The 22,296-nt window shown below is 38.0% G+C and overlaps 1 protein-coding gene across 8 annotated transcripts in view; it reads left to right on the top strand.

Moving 5' to 3' along the window:
* The first annotated feature begins 308 nt into the window (after window positions 1–308).
* USP44 (ubiquitin specific peptidase 44) overlaps window positions 309–22,296 on the top strand; it is a 50,647-nt gene continuing 28,659 nt past the window's right edge. For 6 of the 8 annotated variants that reach the window (XR_012482795.1, XR_012482794.1, XR_012482793.1 and 3 more), the window contains exons 1-2: window positions 1,869–2,003; window positions 19,935–21,442. Coding sequence is in view for 4 of the 8 variants with exons in the window: in XM_074271297.1 (XP_074127398.1) it covers window positions 20,009–21,442 (1,434 nt within the window). In the remaining 4 variants the exon portion in view is untranslated. Of the gene's footprint in view, window positions 476–900; window positions 980–1,868; window positions 2,004–18,129; window positions 18,301–19,934; window positions 21,443–22,296 lie in introns of those variants that run through there. The other 2 variants (XM_074271295.1, XM_074271296.1) reach the window with 2 other exon arrangements.

Here is a 22,296-nt window from a genome sequence, read left to right as displayed (position 1 = left end):
CATACAGCTCTCCTTCAAGGAGGGTTGAAGTCTGAGGAGTATTAGTCTTCAGTCTCAACTGCTTAGGCTCTCATTCCAGCACTTCCTTCCCCTCCCCCTGCAAACGCCGAGAATTATTAATCAGTCAATAAACATTAAATGTTTACTAAGTGCCTGCCAACTGGATAAGAACTGTGGGTACACAAAGAGGGAAAGGAAAGTTCCTGCCCTCAAGGGACTTCCATTCTAATGGGGGAGACAGCATGCAAACAAATATACACAAAGCTAGTTATATTCAGGATAAATAGGAAATTGGGGAGAAAAGGCACTGGAAAGAAGATGGGAATTTTAATTGGTATTTAAAGGAAGCGAGAAAGAGGTCAGTTGTCTGGAGGAGGAAGAGCCTTCTGGGAGTCAACTAGAGAAAATACCTCCAACGGAGAGATCTGGTGTCTTGCTCTTGGAACAGCCAGGAAGCCAGTGACACCCCTTGAAGGTCTGCATACCCTAAAAATTCAGATTTTTTTCCTTTCTTGTCGTCTCTGCTACTTAATTTTCACCATTTCCTTGGGCTTTAGCTCTCCGGCTAAGGGACAGATTATTATGTGAAATAATTCAGTTCAAGTCAAGCAAAAGTTTCGTTCTATACTGTGCTGGGAAAGGGGTGACCTTTTTGTGGGGCGAAGCAGAAGGCTGTGATTGCATTCACAGGCATTTTAAGGGATGTTTGCTGTGATGGTGCTTGTTAATAGCACAAGTGGATTAAAAAAAGATTCTGCTCCTTAGGAGTGTGCATACAACGTGGCACCCCAATGAACACATAAGAGTCATTTCAGGAGAGAAACACTGCCAACTGGGGAAAGCTCGAAAGGCTTGCCACTTCTTACCCTAATTTATCTTTGTTCATTTTATTTCTACCAGGAACGGGGAAGCTCAACGATTCTGAAGTGGTTCTTTAAAGTACCGAATAGTGGACTGTGGTCAGCGCTCCACCGTCCGGGTAAGTCATTGCCTAAGCCCAGGGAGAGCAAAGGCAAAAGGCTCTCGAGTTCTGTGTCACTGGGGATGGGGGTGGGGGAACATGTCAGCAATTACGGAGGAACGCTGTATGGACTGGACAAAGTGGGACGTAAGTCCAGCGGGCAGGCAGGAACAGTTTGAGATTTGAGGAACCACGGGGCAGAAATGAGGAAGGAGAGCGAGTTCCTAGCACGGTGGGAGGCCGCCGCCAAGAAAAAGGCTCGGAGTGTGGAGATGGAGCAACAGGTGGCCAGAGCAGCCAAGGTCCCCAGAGCCTGGGGACTCCCTTTGGAGCAGGCCCCTCAACACCTAACCGGCCTAACTGGGGTAGCAGGGGAAGCTTTTCTCGTTTAGGAGCTGCGGTGGTTGTTTTAGTCACACTTTGTTGTTATCTCGTTTCCTCCTCCCACTGCACTTGTGCAATCTGGCTGACGGTCCAGATAACTAAGAGAAGCGCGCACGCTCCCCGGCCAAGCCCCGGGGCACCGGCTGAGTCACACACTGGGCATGAGTAACAACTCTTGTACAAGTCTTCCCCCTCTCCCCCTGCTTCAACTGAAGCAAGCTTGTCACTCTTTGGGGGGGGGGGGAGGTCCATCAGGAAAACCTAACAATCCAGCGTCCCGATTGCGGGAGAAGAAGGATGCTCCGGGCGGAGGGCTTCGGAAGCAAGCCGCGCGCCGGGCGGGCTCCGTTTCCCAAAGTTCATTCACAGAGTGAAGCGCCCGGGGAGGTTTCCCTGACATAGGCCACATGCCCCACCCCCTGACCCGCCCCCAACCAGAGCTTCCCAATTGGAAGCGCTGAGGGAAGGGAGGCGGGATCCGGACTGAGGCGCGAGGGGGGCGTGACTGGGCTTGACGTCACGGCGTGACGCAGGAGGCCGGTTCTCGGCCGCCGCCGCTGCCGCCGCCGCCGCCGCCGCTGCTGCTGTAGCTCCCGCCACCGCCGCCGTCGCCGTATCGGGTGGCGAGCTCGCAAGATGGCGGCTCTGGCTGAGACCGGTGAGTGAGCGACCGGGCGGCGCGGGGGCGGGAGCGCGGGCGAGGGCGGTGCGGGCGCGGAGGGCGGTCCTGGCGGCAGCGGCGGCGGGCGCGGGACGGAGGAGTTTCCCGGGTCCAGGCAGGGGGAGGGTCCCGGGGGCGCGGCGCGAGGCGGGGCGGGAGGCCCCGCACAGTGGCCCCCCCCCCGGGATTGGGGCCTGAGCCGGCCCCCGGAGCAGGGCTGGCTGCCGGCTACGGAGGCCTGGCCTGCCTCGGGACGGCGGCGGGAACCGGACCAGGAGGTTTCCTGGGAGTTTGGATTTGGCGCCTCTGGGAAGTTTCTCTGCGTCCTCGGCGTCCCGGGCCCGGGGGGACTACGCGGAGCGGCGGGGGCGGGGCCGGGGGGGCGGCGCGCATCCCGGTGGGGGACAGACAGGGAGGAGGGCCGGGCGCAAGCGGGCGGGCGGCGGTCCCTCGGTCTGTCAATCTGTCAGTCTGTCCGTCCGCGACGCTGCCTGCACCTGCCGCCACGGCCCTAGCTGCCTGCGGAAAGTGCGGCCGCCGCGCGCCCCGGCCCACCTGGCCCCGCCTCCCACTCCCCCGGACCCAGGGCCCCCCGTCGGGCAGCCGGCGGGCCTGGCGCTCCTGGCTCTCGGCACTCTTTGTTACGGGCCCGGGGCACCGCGCGGCCGCCGAGGGAGATGCGCGCTGCCGAACTTCGGGCGCTGCTGAGCTGGGGCCGCGGCGGAGGAAGTGCCTACTGTGTGCAGGGCGGCGCGCCCGGAGACAAAGGGAGGCAGAGACTCAGAGAGAATGGGGAGATAGAGGAGGAAGAGAAGGGAGACAAAGAAGAGAGAAATGGGAAAGAGACCGAGAGAGATGGGGGAAAGGGAGGGAGAGACAGGAGAGAGGGGATCAAAGGAAGGAGGGGAGAGACGCAGGGAGATGAGGCTGGAGGGAAGGAGGCAGAGAGAGCCAGCTTAAGGCGGAGACGATCTTGGGAAGGGGACACCTGGGCGTCCTGGCACGTTTGGATGCCAACTTCCAACAAACTGCTCCTGGGCTGTCAGTAGAGTCCAGTGTTTTGTGGAGGTGGTTGAAATGAGCTCCACATTTGTGCCGGGCTCAAAAGTTCTTTTGTGTTCTCATCTCCCGGAGTGGAGTGGGAGAGATTTGGTAGGGACAATGTAGTCATTTACCTTCTCTCTTTTCCCCTCCCCATCCCTTTTTTATGTCCCCACTCTGTTCACTGTCAACTTCTTTTTCAGCCTGATAAATATGGTTTTGGAGTTAATGGATGATATCACTAATGCCTACCCATAGTGGCTATTTCAGAAATGAATGTCAGCTTTTGATTGAGTCAACATGGAGAAAACGCTGGACTTTTACTAGACTCCAAGAATTCTTCCAGAAAGTAGATTATTAAGACTCTTTATTTTGATGAAATGTGACAAAACTGCAAGCCTCAAAGATTTCGGAATTACGTATTTTATCTTAGACAATTAGGGGGATAAACTTTGGAGAGGAGGAGGGATCTTTCAAATGACAACTCTTAATCTGATTTGATTTGAATACTCCAGATGTCTCCTGGATAGTCCTCTTCTAGCTGGCCCCTTTTTTCTGTTATGGGAAATAACATTATTGTGATAAAGGTAAAAGTTAGGTTATCTTGAAATCATGCTGAAACATTTTATTAAAATAAAAGCTAGGCTTTTTTTTTTTTTTTTTTTGGTCCATAGTTCAGAATTTTCTAAGTTGTCTATGTTCAGTCTACCCCAAAATCTTTTGTTTGAAAGCCCAAATACCAAAAACCCAAACCATTGTGTTGTTTGTAGTTGATTTGGGATTTAGGATGAATGTTCTCCGGAGATGACTTCTGAAGTGAGAGATAAGAAGAGTAGTCTGAATTAATGGGGTTTTGGATGGCAGAACAAAAATATTCTGAAGCTTCTCAGCTACTAGTAAATTGATCATCATCATAACCATAGCAGTGAGTTTGAATGAAGGACCAGAAAAGGCATATGTAAATTTGTATTTTAGTTTGAAGATCTATTTGAACAGAACTAGGAGGGCAATTGGGGGTCTATTTCCAGATTTAAGTAGGACTTGTTGTGTTCAATCCAAGTCATAAGGGACTCTCCCCAAAATACAGGACTTGTCCCTCATCCTCTTGGACATAGCAGTAGCACTGTTCCCTTGCTGTGGTACTGATTATAATGGAATTTTACCTCTTGATTCCTTTTCAACTGAACAGGTGCTTTTTGCCTTAGTATTCCTACAAGGATGATAGTGATGATAATAATAGCTGGGATTAATACAGCCCTTTAAGGTTTATAAAATGCTCTGTATATATATGCTCATTTTACCTTTAGAACCAGCTTAGTGAAGTCTTCATTTTACTGAAAAGGAAACCTAGGCTGAAAGAACTTTGTCAGATGTTCTTAATTCTGATCAAGAAATCTATCTATTCACTTAGGATAGTGATTACTTCCTTATTAATCTTAAAAGGCAAGATATTAGTCATAAAACTACTGAATCTTTTACATTTTTTTGATTTTTTTTTTTTTTTTTTGATATGGACTTGTTAGGCAGTCATGAAGCCTTGTGGAATCCTTTCTCTGAAGCAATAATGTTTTTAAGTAATGGAAGGAAATGCAAAATTTCAGTTAAGGATTGATGAAATAAAGATGTCATTTTTTTTTCCCATCCAAGTTCCTAGAGGGGTTGAAACATATCACTGAATCTTAGGTTAAAAACGTCTTGTTTTGAAAGAATTTGTCAAATTCTTTCACCTAATATTTGAAGAGAGTGAGTATTACACAGTCTCTCCGGAGTTGGTATTGGCAGCTGTGGGGTGAATATTGGTAAATAGTAATTGATTCTTGGGTGAAGTCTTCTGTGAAAGCTTAGGTTGTGAGGAAATCATCAATGATGAATGCTTAGTTGTCCTAAGTATGTACATGGTGATGGGGTGGGAGGGGCAATGATAAATCAAGTTTAAATTTATCCTTCCTTTACAAAAATTTACAGTTGTAATGCTTTGAAAGTATTATTTATTAAAATCTTAATAGTTTTGAAGGTTTTGTGCTAAGCACTGGGGAGATGGTAAAAAAGGGAGTTGAGGACTTGGTAATGAGGAGTCTTAGATAAAGAGAATTTTAGGATCATAGGCTAATTCAGGAATGAAACAGAAAGACCAGCAGGGAAATAACTCACATTTTTATAAGGTTTTGCAGTTTTCAAAGTTTTCTCTCAACTCTGAAGTGTAAATATCAACCCTGGTTTAGTTTTGTTTTTGAAAGATGAGAAAAGTTTGGAAAGGTAGTGGTTTGCCTAATAAGTTATATAAGAACTAGCAGATTCTCAGTTATTCTAGAATTCAGGCCATGCTGGGAATAGGTGTCTAAACAATTAATGGGAAAGCATATCTAAAAGGGAAAGTATTTCAGTTTTATTATGAAATAAATATGAAATAAAGAACAGCTTTCTTGAATTGACTGTGCTGGAAGTTAGGGTAAACTACCTCTAATCTCCCAGCTCTGATTATAAATCTATTTATTCTTAACCACATTGATTGAGAGTGAGGTTGTTTTGTTTGTCTGGAGGGGAGAAAATTGTTTTAAAGTCTTTAATGAAGACATTGTCCTGTATCTACTTATACAAAGTACCTAATAAGGCTCTAATTAAACATCTAAAGAATCTATTTGAGATGTTTCTAAAGTGTTGCTTATTTTGAAAAACTGATTTTACCAAGCAGTCAGCCCTGAGTATTCAGAAAATAGCCAGATTAAATATTTCAAATATGCCTCCAAAGGGAATCTAGACTTTAATGAAGTTAGAATGATTCCTCTGATATCTTTTATTATTATTATTATTTAAAAGCAATTTGTTCTAGTCATCATATTCATGGTGTTAATTTGATCTCTTTCTAATTCTAAAGTGAAATTGTCTTTGTGTTCAAGGACTTAAGTTTCACAGGAATTAGATGTTCAAAGGCTGGATAGTTCCCGGAATATCAGGCCTTTCATATAAAGTTAAATTTCTTTTCAATTCTGAGTCCTTTAAGACGTATCACAAATAATTTAATTTTATAGGTAAAGGATGGTTGCTAGTTTTAAGTTGTGAAAAGACTTGTTGATTCATTAGGTCTTTATTATGTGATTTAAAAAAATAATGCTCTGCAAATAAGCCCAAGTTTTAAAATGGTTTAGGTTAACCCTAAATTCTCATGTCAGTTATCCTGCTTATACCAAATTTATGAAAATTTGCAACTGTGGCAGTGGCTTAAGTTTTTGCAGTCCTATATTTGACCTGTCCAAATGTGTTTCAGAAAAATATCTAGAGTTTTCATATGTTCCTTCATGTAGGCTAAGAACACTGCTATAAAGGATGATAGCAAAACTCATGATGAAACTCATCAGGTTAGTTGTTTTTCAAACATTCTCTGCAGGTGGTAGTTATATTTTGCTTTGAAAAAGCTGTGGTTTCATCATTGTGGGCAAGTTGTAGATCTCTACCCCTGCTGATAACTTTCCAGTGCTGAGGATTGTTACATTAATTTTTGTGAAATATTCGGTAACTGTAGACGAGCAGTTGCTTCTTATTCCCTAAAGAGACTTTTGCAGCAAGAGGGAAAAAAAAGATAATGCTTATGATTATATAGAAGATGTAAATATTTTCAAGTTTTCAAAATGTATTTTCTACACATTCTCTTTAAAGAGCTAAGGACTTGAAAGTATAATATAGAAAATTATGTACAATTTAAAACACAGTGTTTGACTGGTGTATGCTGGCCTATTAAAGAACCCTTTTATTCCACCCTCTACTGCCCTCTAGGCTACAAGAAAAAACATTGGATTTGATCTAGGTTCAAATCCTATTAACTTTGTTCCTTAAAACATCTGTAAAATAATGGGTTGGGGGTTGGGGGGGTGGAGGAGGCGGGGTTAACCAGTTGGCCTTTAAAGATCCACTGTAGCCATTCTGTTGTACCCCTGGAATTTGTAGCTATCCATTCCTTTAATTTGTGTCATTCAGCTCTCTTGAGATATAATGAAGCTTTCCCCACTTAAAAAGAATTTTACAATTTAATCGGAAGTGAGAAACCTGTGTAAGTAAGTGTACAGTTTAGTTAGTGGTAAAGGAAAGGGCAGACAGTGATCTTGGAGATTCATGAAAGGAACTCTTTCAAATGAGAGAGATTGAGAAAAAGGTGAGTTTTAAAGAAGGATTTCTTTCAATCATAGATATAGGTGGAGAATTGGAACTGGGAACTGGGTGGCAACGAATTGGAAAAAGAAAACAAATCAGTTTTTGACTAAAGTAGAATAAAGTTGCAAGGTAGGTTAGAGTCAAATAAATGGTAGAGGCCTTGAATGTCTTACTAAATAATTGTGTGTGGGGGGTTGTTTGTTTTTATAGAGGGGGGGGTTGGGTTTTTGCAAGGAAGTGGAACTAATGACTGTTTTTATTATAGGAGTATGATTAGCGTATGCTTGAGAAAGTCTAGGAAAAGGATGTGTTGGAGAGGGAGGAGATTGAAGCAGAGGGAGTCAATGTATTTTAGCAGATCAACCAGAAGAGGAGAGGGCTTTTGTCCAAAAAGCCTATGGAAAAGATTATGAGAAGAACCAAGATTCAGAAGACTGATTCTAGCCTTGGATTTGGCTGTGTAGCCTCTCAAATCATTTTATGTCACAAATACCTTGATCATCACTTTGAGCTTTTTCAGAAGAAAAGAACTTTTGGTATTATTGCAGGAAGGGGAAAAGGAAATGAGAATAGTCTAGAATGTTTTGTTTTATCTTTGATGGATAGAAAAATTAACCTAAGGCCCAAATTATAACCTAAATTGCCCACTGAAGGCTAAGTTCTTTAACGTTAATAAGGATATCTATAGGCAGAGATAGTAAAAATGCAGGTAAATACATTTTAGGCTTTTCAAGTTAGCAGAAAAGTAGCTGATAGGTTTAACATGGACTGTTATGAGGTCATTAATTTATTTATCTGTATATTATAAAAATTTTTGACTCTATCTTGACATGGGAAATGCTAATAGGAAATGTAGATGGATAGAAAAGGTTTTGACAAGTTTAGTAATTAATTAAGCAAAGAAGAAAGCTTGTAAAGGAAATTGGGATGTCTTCTATTAATTTTCTCCCAAAGCACTTAAATTTTATTTCAGTACATACTACCCCCCCAACACACCCACAGTTAAGCTCCTCTCTCAAAAAACCCCTCATAAACCATTAATAATATCAAGTGGTTACAACTTCTTTCTTAACCTTAGTAGTTTATTGTCAGTTGTGCATTTTATGTTTGTCATTCTTAATGATCTGTCACACTCCATGATAATCATATATCACAGTTTAATTTGTTCACTCAACATTTGATAAGTATCAAGATATTACTTTTATTTATCAAAGGTAATAAAGATAATCATATAAAATTATCAGGTTTTGCTACTATGAATAGTGCCATTAATATTTTCTTACAAATAAGTCTTTTCTAATTGTAAGCACCTCTTCCTCTTGATGATAGTACTATAAGAACAGTTTCTTTATATATTCTTGGACCACTGATTGAAGAACGGCTCTGACACTGTCATTTTCCCTGCAGATTTTAAAGTTTTTTTTATCAGATAGTTCTTAATGCTTTTTTTTTTTTAAATTATAGTAGCATTCATTTTTACATACTAAAGCAGTTGTTAGTAGTTTCATAATTTCTGTGACGGACTGTTATATAAATTCATCTATTCTGTACAGTTTTGTAACTTTTGAAAAGTATGACTTTTTATATTTAGATCATCATCCTTTTGAAATATACTGTAGTGCATAGTGTAAGATTCTGCTTTAAAACCTCTTTTATCCCAAATGCCTACTTACTTTTCCCAGCAGTTCTTAATGAATAAAGAGATCTTTTCCCTTGTGCTTTTTGTTCTGTGATTTGTGGGAAGTGTACCTGTAATAACCTGTTCTGCTAGATAACTTTTCTATTCTTAATCCAATACCAGATAGTTTGTTGATAATTACTGTTTTATAATGTGATTTAACATTGCCCAACTTTTTTCTATTCCTATCCTTGACCCCTGCCATTCTTTTTTGAGCATTTATTATTCCATGTGGATTTTATTACTACTTTAACTATTTTAATGGTTTGGTAAACTGTTAAATCTTATTTAATTTGCTTAGTAATGTTATTTTTATGGTATCGATGTGTTTTCTCTGTGGACATTGACTTGCAGCTTTTTTAGACATTCTACTTAATGCAAAAAAACAAAACAAAAACAACAAAAAAACCAAACCTGGTTCTGTCCTCCAGAAACTTCCTTGAAAGTGGATAGGGGGTGATAACAAATACCAGGATAAGCAAATAGAAAAGGAACACAAAATTAAAACAGTATGGGGGGGATATTAGGTAGACTTCGAGGAATGAAGGGACTGAATTGAGCTGCTGAGGAAGGGGTAGATTTTTCAAAGGCAGAGGTGATGAGGAAGATGTGCATCCCTAGTATATCCCTGCAGTGGGGAACTAAGTCTGTTAATACTAGGCTGGAACCTAGTTGTGAAGGATGCTAAATGACAATTAGAAGATTTTGTATTTTATCCTACAATAAAAAGGCAATGCAGCTCCTTTGAGCAGAGAAATAAAGTGGCCAGACTAGTGGTTTAGGAATTGGCCATTTTTGTGGACAAATGTGTTAGAGAGAGGGACAGATTGAAGGTAAGAGAGCCAAGTGAGGAGGCTGTCAACCATCTGCAGCTTAGCTGGTGGTCTTGGGAGTGAAGAAAAGTGGTGAATGTAGAACTCATAAGATTTTTTTGACATATGATTGGATGTGGGGAGTGAGGGAAAGTTACTGTGGTAGGGCTTGTGAGCCCACATAACCAGGTGGATGGTGGTATCTTGAACAGCAGTGGAATCATGGTGGAAGCTACCACTTTGCTGAAGCAATGCTCTTTATTTTGTGGTTGATTCTCCATTCTTTTCTAAGCAAAAACTTATTGTCCTTGTATAGAGATGATTTTGATTCAGTTCTTAGTCTTTTTTTTTTTTTTTCCCTTGTCTTTATCAGCACCAGGCATATCTTGTGCTATGTAAGCCAAATCATAATGGGGATGTTGGGCTTCATTTTTGTGCCTAACTGGAAAACCTATTCACTATTTGTTACAAATAATGCTCACTCTTTATTGGTAATGCTTTTGATCATGTTAAGTAAAGGTGTTTTAATTTATCCATTTCTAAGTGTATTTAGTGTGTGTTTTTAAATGTTTTATTGATTTTTTTTACATCTATTATTTTTTTACTTCGTATGCTGTTTTCCTAAAGTTAAAATTCTTTGTATAAATCTTATCTTTTTCACATGAATTGTTTTTTGATATTATTGTTACCTCCTTACTGATATTTCATAAAGTATTTTTTCATTGGTGTTAATCAGTGGTACTGCTCTTATTCTTTCTCTGCTTTGTCTTTGGTATAAAAATCAAGATCTCTTATTTTAGAATTTGATAGAATGCTTTCTTTTTGTTCTTTTCTTGGAAAATAGTTTGTGTAATACAAATTGCTCTTTAAACAACTTTTTATTTTTTTAATTTATAAAACATCTGCCTGGGTAATTTTTTAGCATTGATCCTTGCAAAACTTTGTGTTCCAAATTTTTCTCTCCTTCCCCTACCCTCTCCCCTAGATGACAGGTAGTACAATATATGTTAAATCTAATATATGTATACATGTTTATACGGTTATCTTGCTGCACAAGAAAAATGAAATCCAGAAAAGAAAAAAACCTGAGAAGGAAAACAAAAATGCAAACAAACAATAACAGAAAGTGAAAATGCCATGTTGTGGTCTACACTCAGTTCCCATAGTGCTCTCTCGGGGTATAGATGGCTCTCTTCATTACTGAACAATTGAAATTGGTTTGAATCATCTCATTGTTGAAGAGAGCCATGTCCATTAGAATTGATCATTGTATAGTCTTATTGTTGTTATGCATAATGATCTCCTGGTTCTGCTCATTTCACTTAGCATCAGCTCATGTAAGTCTCTCCAGGCATCTCTGAAATCATCCTGTTGGTCATTTCTTACAGAACAATAATATTCCTTAACATTCATATACCATAACTTATTCAGCCATTCTCCAGTTGGTGGGCATCCTTTCAGTTTCTAGCCACTACAAAAAGGGCTGCCACAAACATTTTTGCACATACAGGTCCCTTTCCCTCCTTTAAAGATCTCTTTGGGCTTGGGATATAAGCCCAGTAGTAACACTGCTGGGTCAAAGGGTATGCACAGTTAAAACAAATTTTTGGGGATTATTTTGTAAATACACAAATTTATAGAGTTTCTGTTTAATCAATCATTTTCTTTTTTTTTATTAATTTTATAATTATAAAATTTTTTTTGACATTACATATGCATGAGTAATTTTTTTTTATATAACATTATCCCTTGTATTTATTTTCCCAAATTTTCCCCTCCCTCCCTCTGCTCCTTCCCCTAGATAACAGGCAATCCCATATGTATTAACTGTGTTACAGTATAACCTAGGTACAATATATGTGTGTAAATCCAATTTTCTTGTTGAATGTTAAGAATTGGATTCCAAAGGTATAAGTAACCTGGGTAGAAAGACAGTAGTGCAGTTTACATTCAATTCCCAGTGTTCTTCCTCTGGGTGTAGCTGTTTCTGTCCATCATTGATCAACTTGAAGTGAGTTGGATCTTCTTTATGTTGAAGATATCCACTTCCATCAGAATATATCTTCATATAATATTGTTGTTGAAGTGTATAGTGATCTTCTGGTTCTGCTCATTTCACTCAGCATCAGTTCATGTAAGTCTTTCTAAGCCTCTCTGTATTCATCCTGCTGGTCATTTCTTACAGAGCAATAATATTCCATAACATTCATATACCATAATTTACCCAACCATTCTCCAATTGATGGGCATCCATTCATTAGTGATTTGGAACACTTTTTCTTATGAGTGGATATAGTTTCAATTTCGTCATCTGAAAATTGTCTGTTCATATCCTTTGGCCATTTGGAGGATGGTTTGATTTCTTATAAATTAGAGTCAGTTCTCTATATATTTTGGAAATGAGGCCTTTATCAGAACCTTTAACTGTAAAAATGTTTTCCCAGTTTGTTACTTCCCTTCTAATCTTGTTTGCATTAGTTGTGTTTGTACAGAAGCTTTTTAATTTGATGTAATCAAAATCTTCTATTTTGTAATCAATAATGATCTCTAGTTCTCCTCTGGTCATAAATTCCTTCCTCCTCCACAGGTCTGAGAGGTAGACTATCCTCTGTTCCTCTAATCTATTTATGATCTCATTCTTTATGCCTAAATCATGGACCCATTTTGATCTTATCTTGGTATATGGTGTTATCTAATTTCTGCCATACTAATTTCCAGTTTTCCCAACAGTTTTTTTCAAATAATGAATTCTTATCCCAAATGTTGGTATCTTTGGGTTTGTCAAACACTAGAATTCTCTAGTTAAGTGATATGTATTATTATTTGTTAATCTTTTCATTTTCTATTTGTTGCAGATGCTCATTTTGCAATATTATTTGGTATAGTAATTTTTGATAATTTTATTTCCATTGCAGTGAATTTTTTTCATTTTTAGATTTTTAGATAGTTTTTCTCCTTAAATTGATTCAATGATAGAAACTTTTGTCAGTCTTTTAAGTTTTATACTTAATCGTATTTTCAGAAATGTACCTTTTGTGCTTTATTTTTTCTTTTCCTTTTTTTAAAACAATCTTTTTTCAAATCGCAGGTATTAATTTTTTCTCTATCTCAACATTCTCCCCCAATTGAAACCCTTTTTCCAAAAAAATAGAAAGAAAAAGAAAATGAAAGCCCTTATAACAAATATTGCACAGTCAAGCAAGGTTAAGTTTACTGATTGACCATGCCCCCAAAACATGCCTTTCAATTCTTCATTTTGAGTCTATCATCAAATTGGGTAGTTTGCCACATTGTTGAAATTAGGGTTTGTCAGTACATTGAACTCTTTCAAGGTCATTTAAAAAAATAATGTCATTATACAAATTGTCTGGTTCTGTTCCATTTTGCCAGAGTTTGAACTAGTCTCCTCAATTTTTTTTTTCTGAAAGTGGCCATTCATTATAATTTGTGGTGTGGTAAACTTATTTGTTATAATTTATTTAGTTGTTTCCCAGTAGATGGCCATTTCCTTAGTTACACATGAAAACAGTTTTTAAAACTTTTGAGTTTCAGATTCTCTCCCTTCCTTCCTCCTCATAGAAAAGGCAAGCAATTTGATTAAAGGTTATGTTTTGGCCATTTAAAAAAGCTACTGTAAATATTTTTGTACAGGTGGGTACTTTTCCCCTTTTTTCCTTTTTTTTTTTTTTTTTTTTTTGAGGCTGGGGTTAAGTGACTTGCCCAGGGTCACATAGCTAGGAAGTGTTAAGTGTCTGAGATCAGATTTGAACTCGGGTCCTCCTGAATTCAGGACTGGTGCTCTCTCCACTGTGCCACCTAGCTGCCCTGTTTTCTCCTTTATTTTAACTTTACAAATTAATTTAAAGTAAGTTTTTAAAAATTAATTTATCCTACCCATTAACCATTTTTCCCTTATTGAGTAAATTTTTTAAAAAATCCCCCATTTAGTTTGGCAAAACTGATTCCCACATTGTTTAAAAATATATGTTTCTTTGGGCATTTGAAATAGATCACTTAAAAGTGGTAAGTGGCATGTTTTGTTAATCATTCTTCAGAATCCTAAAGTCTTTGAAAGTTACTTTTCTCTTTTATTTTATCACTGCACAGATTGTTTGTTCTGCTTATTTTACTTAGTATCAATTCATAAAAATCCAGTTTCCTCTAGAATGGCAGTTTCATAATTCCAAATTACACTCTATTTTGTGTAGAAGTATAATAACTTGTAATCTTATTTTTCTAGAGATTTATCCTTGTTTTCTTTGACATGTATATCGATTCATTATTTCAAGGCCTTTGGGAAAGAAATTTAAAAAAAAAAAAATTTCTGTTTAATTTCTCCTTTGAGGGTTTCTGTCCTTTCTGGAAACCTCCTCTTAAGAATAGAATGGAATTCAGCATACATTTGTCATTGTTTTGATGTGGTATAGAAGAACTTGCTTTATCAAAGCTCTTTCTAGAACTCTCCACAAGTACTTGGAGGCTGCTGCTGGTACTGGACTAAATTAATCTAGAGTCAGTTTTCTCATATTTAACTATACTTTTGATAGCTTTGCCTATAAGCTTTTCTGCAAAGTCACCCACTTATTTCAAGAAAAAGACTGAGAAATTCAGATGGTGAGGTCAATATTACAGAAATTACTTCTTGCATTAATAAAATGATAACTCATTCTGTTTTAGGACACAACTAGGGGACCCAGTGGAGAAAGCACTAGGCCTGTAGTCAGGAAGACCTGAGTTCAAATGGGGCCTTTGACACTAGCTGTATGACCTTGGGCAAGTCAGTTAACCAGTTCACCTTAATTAATCCACTGGAGAAGGAAATGGCAAACCACTCTGATATCTTTGCCAAGAAAGCCAGTGGACAATATTGGCATGCTATGGTCCACAATGACTGAATACCAAATTCTATTCCATTGTTCACAGTATTGTGCCAAGCAGTACTCTGTGTTATCCAAATAAGTTCTTGAACATCATTCAAAAAGGGGAAGGGAAGAGGAATACACTGAATTAGCTGATGAAGTGAGAAGTGCTTTCCAGATAGAAGAATCTAAAGATAGTTGTCAAGACTAGCAAGACTGGAATTACTTATACTCTTTTCACTAGATTGTAAGCAGGATCATTCTTTGACTTGTAGACTTGCTCAACAAGACAACTCCCAAGAGAGAAGGGGTTAAGTAAAAAATAGGTCTCTGTAAGAAATCTGAAATTATTCTCCTATTCCAAAATTAACAATTGAGATTTTGAAATCAGCCCAGCTTTAACACAAATAGAAGAGTTAAAGCCGAGTATAGAAGATACTTGTTGGTTTTTGATTTGAGAGAAGTTCAAGGCAGTCTATTTCACATTGGGGCAACTCTAATTGTTAGGATTTTTTTTTCCTCTGACATCAGATCTTGCTTCTTTGTTACTTGCTTCTTTGTAACTTCTTTCCATGGCTTCTGGTTCTGCCCTGTGAAGCCAAACGGAACAGGAGCAATACAGTCCTTAAAATACTTACTTGCTTTTTAAATTTTACTTAAATTTTTAAAAATTTAATTTTTTTTAAGCATTCATTTAAAAAATTGAGTTCCAAATTCTCTTTCCCTCTAATCCCCTCCCCCTCATTGAGAAAGCACATACATGTGAAATCATATAGAACATTTCCATATTATCCATATTGCAGAAAAGTGAAATAAATTGCAACTAGTTTTCTCTCTCTGGAGGAGTTATTCTTTTTTTTCTTTTTTTCCATGATTGTCCTGGACCACTAATTTGTTTAAGCAATATAGCTAAATAAGGCTAGGTTTTTCAAACTTGATCGTATAATATTGCTGTTGTGAATAATATTCTCCTAGTTCTGCTCACTTCACTTTGCATATCGTCTCACGTCTTTCCAGATTTCTCTGGAACATTCATTTCATTACCTTTTATAGCATAATATCATTCCATCATATATCACAACTTTTTTTTTTTCCCTTTTCCCTGATTTGTACTTTGAGATACAGACCTTGGGGCAGCTAGGTGGCACAGTGGATAGAGCACCGCCTTGAGTTCAGGAGGATGCGAGTTCAAATCTGGTCTCAGACACTTAACACTCCCTAGCTGTGTGACCCTGGGCAAGTCACCCCAGCCTCAAAAAAAAAAAAAAAAAAAAAAAAGAAAAGAAAAAGAAAAGAAAAGGAAAAAAAAAAGAGATACAGACCTAGTAAGTAGTATTGCAACTCCCCCAACAGTGTATTCATTTCCCTATTTTTCTACAACCTAAGATTTGTACTTTTCCTTTTCTCTCATTCTCTCATGTTAGCAATCTGATGAATATAAAATAGTGCCTTATAATAGTTTTAACTTGCATTTCTTTCATTAATAGTGATTTAGAGCATTTTTTTCAATTGACTTAATTCAGTTTTGATTTCTTCTGAAAATTGTATTCATATCCTTTGACATTTATCAATGGGGGAATAGTTCTTATTTTTATAAAGTTGGCTTCATTCCTATTTTATTTAAGGCTATTATCAGAGCAGTTATCTGCTTTAAAATAATTAAACAGGGCAGCTAGTTGGTGTAGTGGTTAGAGTACCAGTCCTGAAGTCAGGAGGACCCGAGTTCAAATCTGGCCTCAGATACTTACAATTCCTTGGGTAAGTCACTTAATCCCAATTGCCTCAGCAATAATAATAATAATCACAGCTATTAATGTTGTCTGTGAATTTTTTATTCTTTATGCTAAATATTGCCAATTCCTTCACATATCTTCTGTGACATGTATTCAAAGTTCTCCCTTTACCAATCAGGCTGCTGTCTGGCTTATGATATTATAAGTGATGATGCCCAGAACTCAGTACAGTGTTTCTGTTGTGGACTGAGAAGGATGAAGACAATCACTGCTTTGTTTCTGGTAGCTATCAGTGCAGCCACTGTATATTCACATTGAGCTTGCTTACAGTCTATTAAAAACTCTTTTTTAGACAAACTAGGGCTTTCTGAACTCCAGGGAATACTTTTGAATTCAATGTATACATTCATCATACGTTCTTATTTGCTAAGACCCTTTTGGATCTACTGGCAGGCAGGTGGTACAGTGGGTATAGCATCAACCCCACCGGAATCAGGAGGATCTGAATTCCAATCCAGTCTCAGATATTTAAATTGTGTGATGAGGACAAGTCACCTAATCTAGTTTGCTTTTTTGAATCCAGATTACCTTCTTTACCAGCCTATACCTCATTTCCGGATTTTATAAACATGCTATTTGTACCTTAAAGTCATTGACAAAAATGTTAAATTACATGGAACAAATTCCAAGATCTAGATGATTAATTGGAGATCTTTTAAATCTACATCTTCTCATTAATGACTACTTTTGGGGTCTGCCATGTAATCGACCTGTTGTCTATCTAGTTTTCTCCATTCTTTCCACAAGAATAGTATGAAACCTGTACTTTATCAAATCCTTTGCTGACACAGGTTCATATTTGTGCATCCATATTCACAAAGGCAGTTCAGGTTTATTGAAAGCAAATTGGGAGGCATGGGAATGAATACAAAAGAACAGTGATATTCTGAATGTTAGATTCCTCCCTTATCCCCAAAAGATAAAGGAAGCTACTTGTTAATGAATAGGTTCCACAGAATCTAGAATTTAATACTTAGAACATACGCAAATACTAGTGAAAAATATTTTAAGTTCTCACTTTCTGCTGTATTGACTTGAAAGCAAAATGGAAAAATATGCATTATTAGCCTCTTTGACCACTAGAGGGTGTGCTTTTGTTAAAATCAAATACTAATTGAATTTATACAGCGTCTTGGAAAGCTCTTCAAATGAGCTTTTCATGATAAATAAGAAAAGTGTCGATGTAGAAAAGTTGGAAGTGGAGTTGAGCTACTTTTTAGATATCATTGAGAGAGCATTTATTTATCTGCCAGGCATTGTATAAGGCAGCACAAAAGGATCTGATTTTTCAAGGACCTCTCTGGTTGAGGAAATAGCATATACGACAATAATTTTTATACAAATTCCATGCAGAGCAAAACCAAAATAATTTCAGATAAAGTGGATATTAATAATTGGGGAATTGACCAAGGCTTCTTCAGGCCAGGCTGCTGTGTATGACACATTGGTCTAGGAGGAAAGGAATTCCAGGCATAGGAACACTCTTTGTAAAAGGCATACTGGTGAATTATAGCATGTGAGGTAGAGGAATTAAGCAGCTAGTGTGTCTGGGAAGCCGAGGCTGTACACAAAGCCTTTCTGAAGGGTGGAATGAAGAGAGGAGACATTTGAAGATAGGATTTCAATTAAAAACCTAGTAAATCACCCTTTTTTATTAACTGTGCTGGTCTTTGAGATACAAAGAAAGGCAAAAACACCTAACTGCCCTCAAGAAACTTTCGTAATGGGGGGGGGGGGGGTTAGCTTTGTTTTTGAAAAGGGATTTCCTTTTTATTTAAAAAAAAATTTATTTCTCAAGTAATAAATATTTTTCAAATTAGCATTTTTCTTCTCCCAAGTCCCTCTCTGAACAAGTAAACTGAAAAACATCTTAATGTATATTAGTCAAGCAAAAAAAATTATTCATTGATGTGACCAAAAAAAATGTATATCTCTACATTTCAAGCTAATCACTTCTCTTAATAGGTGAGTGGCATATTTCATTTTCATTCCTTTGAACTTGTGATTTATCACTTTATTTGCTTAATGCTGTTACCATTGTATGCATTGTTTGAATTCTGTTTTCTTTACCTTCTATCAGTTCATAAAGATCTTTCTAGTTTCCTTTGTGAAATTATCCATTTTATTATTTCCTTTGATATAGTAATATTCAGTTCTTTTTTAGATCACATTTTGTTTATCCATTCTCTGGTAGAACAGCATTAGTTTCCAATTTTTGCTTAATATAAAAATAGTTGATGTAAATATTTCTATAGGTTTAGTAATGATATGTTAGCTGGATCTAAAGGTATAATCAGTATGGTAATTTTTTAGACATAGTTCCAAATTTCTTTTCAGAATGAGTAAGTGAAATCCGAGCTCTGCCAACTTGTGGACTTGTTTTGGGGAGATAGTATATTGCTGAATAGGTACATATATATATTTTTAAGAGGAGGTTGACCCTTGGTTCAGGTGAAAAGTGATATAGATTAGGGTTGGTGGCTTATAAGTAGAGAAAAGAGGATAATAGCTAGAGATGGGAAAGCAGAATTTATGAGATTTGGCAACTGGCTGGAATTGGGATGTGAGATAGAATGAAGAGCTAAGGATAATTGAGGTTGGAAACCTAGCTGGCAAGAAGGATCTTGGTGCTTTTAATAGAATTTGGGAAGAAGAAGCAGTGTGTGGTAGTGGTGGTGGTGATGGCGGTGGTAGTGTAGGATAGGTAATAAATTCTGTTTGAGATTCCTGTGGTATTTGCAGTTGGAAATGTTCAATAGGCAGTTGGTGATGTGGAACTGGAACTTGGGAGATGTTTAGATCTGGGAGTCATCTGCAGAAAGGTGACAGTTGAACTGATGGGAGTTGGTGAGATCACCAAAAAGAGAGGGTAGAGAAGAGGAGCTAATCTAGAGCCTTGGGATAGAATTACTAATGGATCAGAGGGGTCAAGATTTGGATGTTAATCCAGCAAAGAGAATGAGGAATGAACAGGCGATAGAGGACTAGTAGAGGACAAGTGTCATCAAAAGCCAAGGAGAAGGGAGTAATAGAGGAGGATACCATGAACAGTGTCTTTTGCTAGAGGAAAGTCAAGAAAGGATGAGTTAAAAAAAAAGCCAGTGGATTTGACAATTAAGAAATTATTATTGACCTTAGAGAAAGCCAAATTTCAGAGGACTGAGTAGTGAGAGGAGAGGAATTGAAGATGAAGAGTAAAAGATAGCTTTCCCTAGAAGTTTGGCTGAGAAAGAGAGGACAGAGGTATAGGTGGATGGACACCTTAAAGGGAAAGTTAATAAGGTGATCAAATGAGGTATAGATAAAGCTTTTCCCCATGTAAGTGTTAATTCTTAATAATAGGGCCAAATAAAGGGTGGATTTTTTTTTTAAATGCTTTGAGAGAGGTAGCAAGGAATAAGAGTGGATATCTAGGGTGTGACTAGTGAAATAAAGTCTACAGAAAATAAGGAGAGCACCTGTTACTTTGACAAGCAGATCAGAAATAGAAAAAAAAAAAAAAGCATTGTTCAGTAGCACTTCTAAAATGGAGAAATTAACATTGTATTAAACAAATTTTGTTTTGCTTGTTCCAGAAACTGATATTCTTTTGTGTTTAGTTTTCAGATCCAAGTTATGGACAAAAACTCATTTGGACTATGTATTTCTCAGCTAGACTACCTAAATATTAACAATGGATAAATGCAAGCATGTTGGGCGGCTCCGGCTTGCTCAAGATCATTCCATCCTCAATCCTCAAAAATGGCATTGTGTGGATTGCAATACGACAGATTCAGTGTGGGCTTGCCTTAGCTGTTCACACGTGGCATGTGGAAGATACATTGAAGAACATGCACTCAAGCACTTTCAGGACAGTAACCACCCAGTAGCATTGGAGGTGAATGAGTTGTATGTTTTCTGTTATCTTTGTGATGACTATGTTCTTAATGATAACGCAACTGGTGACTTGAAATTATTACGGAGTACCCTGAGTGCAATCAAAAGTCAGAATTATAACTGTACTACTCGGAGTGGAAGGATTTTACGTTCTATGGGTACCGGTGATGACTCTTACCCTTCACATGGTGGTGCCCAAGCTCTCCTTCGAAATGAAGATCAAATGTTCACTGCTCTTTGGCATAGGAGACGGATGTTAATGGGCAAAGTATTTAGATCTTGGTATGAACAAACTCCCATTGGAAAAAGGCGATTAGAAGAAGAAAGACTTCAGGAAGAAGCAGAAACCAAGAGAGAAGAAGCAAGAAGACGACGACAGGAATTGAAGCGTCAATTTAAGGCAGAAATGGAGCGAATGCCTCCAAGAAAAAGTTCACGTTTGCAAGGCCTTGCCAAGTCTGGTGTTACGGAAATGTTCCCTATAAAGAAACTTATTCAGAGCCCAGCATCACCAGTGATTGGTAAAAAAGTGTCTACCTCACATGAAATAAGATTAAGAAAAGTGAGTGATTCTCCCATCAAACGAAGACCAACAGTGACTCCTGGGGTAACAGGATTGAGGAATTTGGGTAATACCTGCTATATGAATTCTATCTTGCAGGTATTAAGTCATTTACTTATTTTTCGACAGTGTTTTTTAAAATTGGATCTGAACCAAACTCAAGAATTGCTGGCTACAGCTGCTAGTGGGAAGACTAGATCTTCTTGTAAACATCCACCAATCACAGATTCTATGTTTCACATAAAAGAAAATCAAGAAAAATACAAAGGCTCTCCTGGGTTAAGACGCTCAAGTCTGTCTTCAGGTTTAAGTGGTGGTGCATCTAAAAGCAGGAGCATGGAACTTATTCAGCCCAGGGAGCCAAGTTCCAAATACATTTCTCTTTGTCATGAACTGCATACTCTTTTCCAAGTTATGTGGTCTGGAAAATGGGCATTGGTGTCACCTTTTGCCATGCTACATTCAGTATGGAGGCTAATACCAGCATTCCGTGGTTATGCCCAGCAAGATGCTCAGGAATTCCTCTGTGAACTTTTGGATAAAGTACAGCATGAACTAGAGACAACAGGAACCAGGTATCCAGCTCTCATCCCCAGTTCTCAAAAGAAACTTATCAAACAGGTTTTGAATGTGGTGAATACCATCTTTCATGGACAGCTTCTTAGTCAGGTATGAGTGTTTTTGTTAAGTTTTCAGTTTGGATGATGTTTTGAGAAGCTTTATTAAAGATGCCATCCTAAGTAGAGAGCTCTGAATTCTCACTCTGTAAAAAATAATTAATCAAAGAAGATTTTAGGTGAGAAAGACTGCTTTAAAATATGTTTAGAAGAATCAGCTAAAATTGAATATGAAACTTATTTCTATTTAGAATTGCAGTATTCATGCTGATTTGATTTTTGTTGTTGTTGTTGATTTTTCCCTCTCCTTACTAGAGCATTTTTAGAGTTCATAATAGCCAGTTTTGTTACAAGTAAGGAAAAAACGAGTTGTTGCTCAACAACAAAACAAATCATGAGTGGCGGTTGGACCAAAAATTAGAATCAGAGAAGGTATTTCTGAAAGAAAAGTAGCTAGGGTATTAACAATTTTAAAAGAATAATGGGAAATATTTTGAACTTGGAATTATTGTGAAAATGATGTTGATTTTTGAGGATGGATGTGGTAAAATTTGAGATTGCAAAATTTAAGCCCATTTGAATGGGCTCCTTTTGAAGATAAGGGACTATTTTTGTCTTTCTTCGTGTCTCCAGCACTTAATGCAATGCCTGGCACATAGTAAGCTCTTAATAAATGTTTGTTAACTTGACAGAATTCAGCTAGGTCAAAGTAAATACTGAAGCAAAAGAAAGTTTTGGTGATCTTGGTCACTGCCTCACTTCTATTATCAGTTAAATTCCCAATTTCAGGCTTGAATTGGATAGTGTTTAGATCTTTTGCTGTTTTCTGTTCTATAATGTTTTGAGAACATAGAAAACTTGTGTTCTGTAGACTTGATAATGTCTAGCTGGTATAGGTATTTTCTT

This window comes from Sminthopsis crassicaudata, chromosome 5 (genome assembly GCF_048593235.1).
Source record: "Sminthopsis crassicaudata isolate SCR6 chromosome 5, ASM4859323v1, whole genome shotgun sequence".
In the NCBI taxonomy this organism is placed as follows: Eukaryota; Metazoa; Chordata; class Mammalia; order Dasyuromorphia; family Dasyuridae; genus Sminthopsis; species Sminthopsis crassicaudata.
This window is presented reverse-complemented; position numbering and strand designations above follow the sequence as displayed.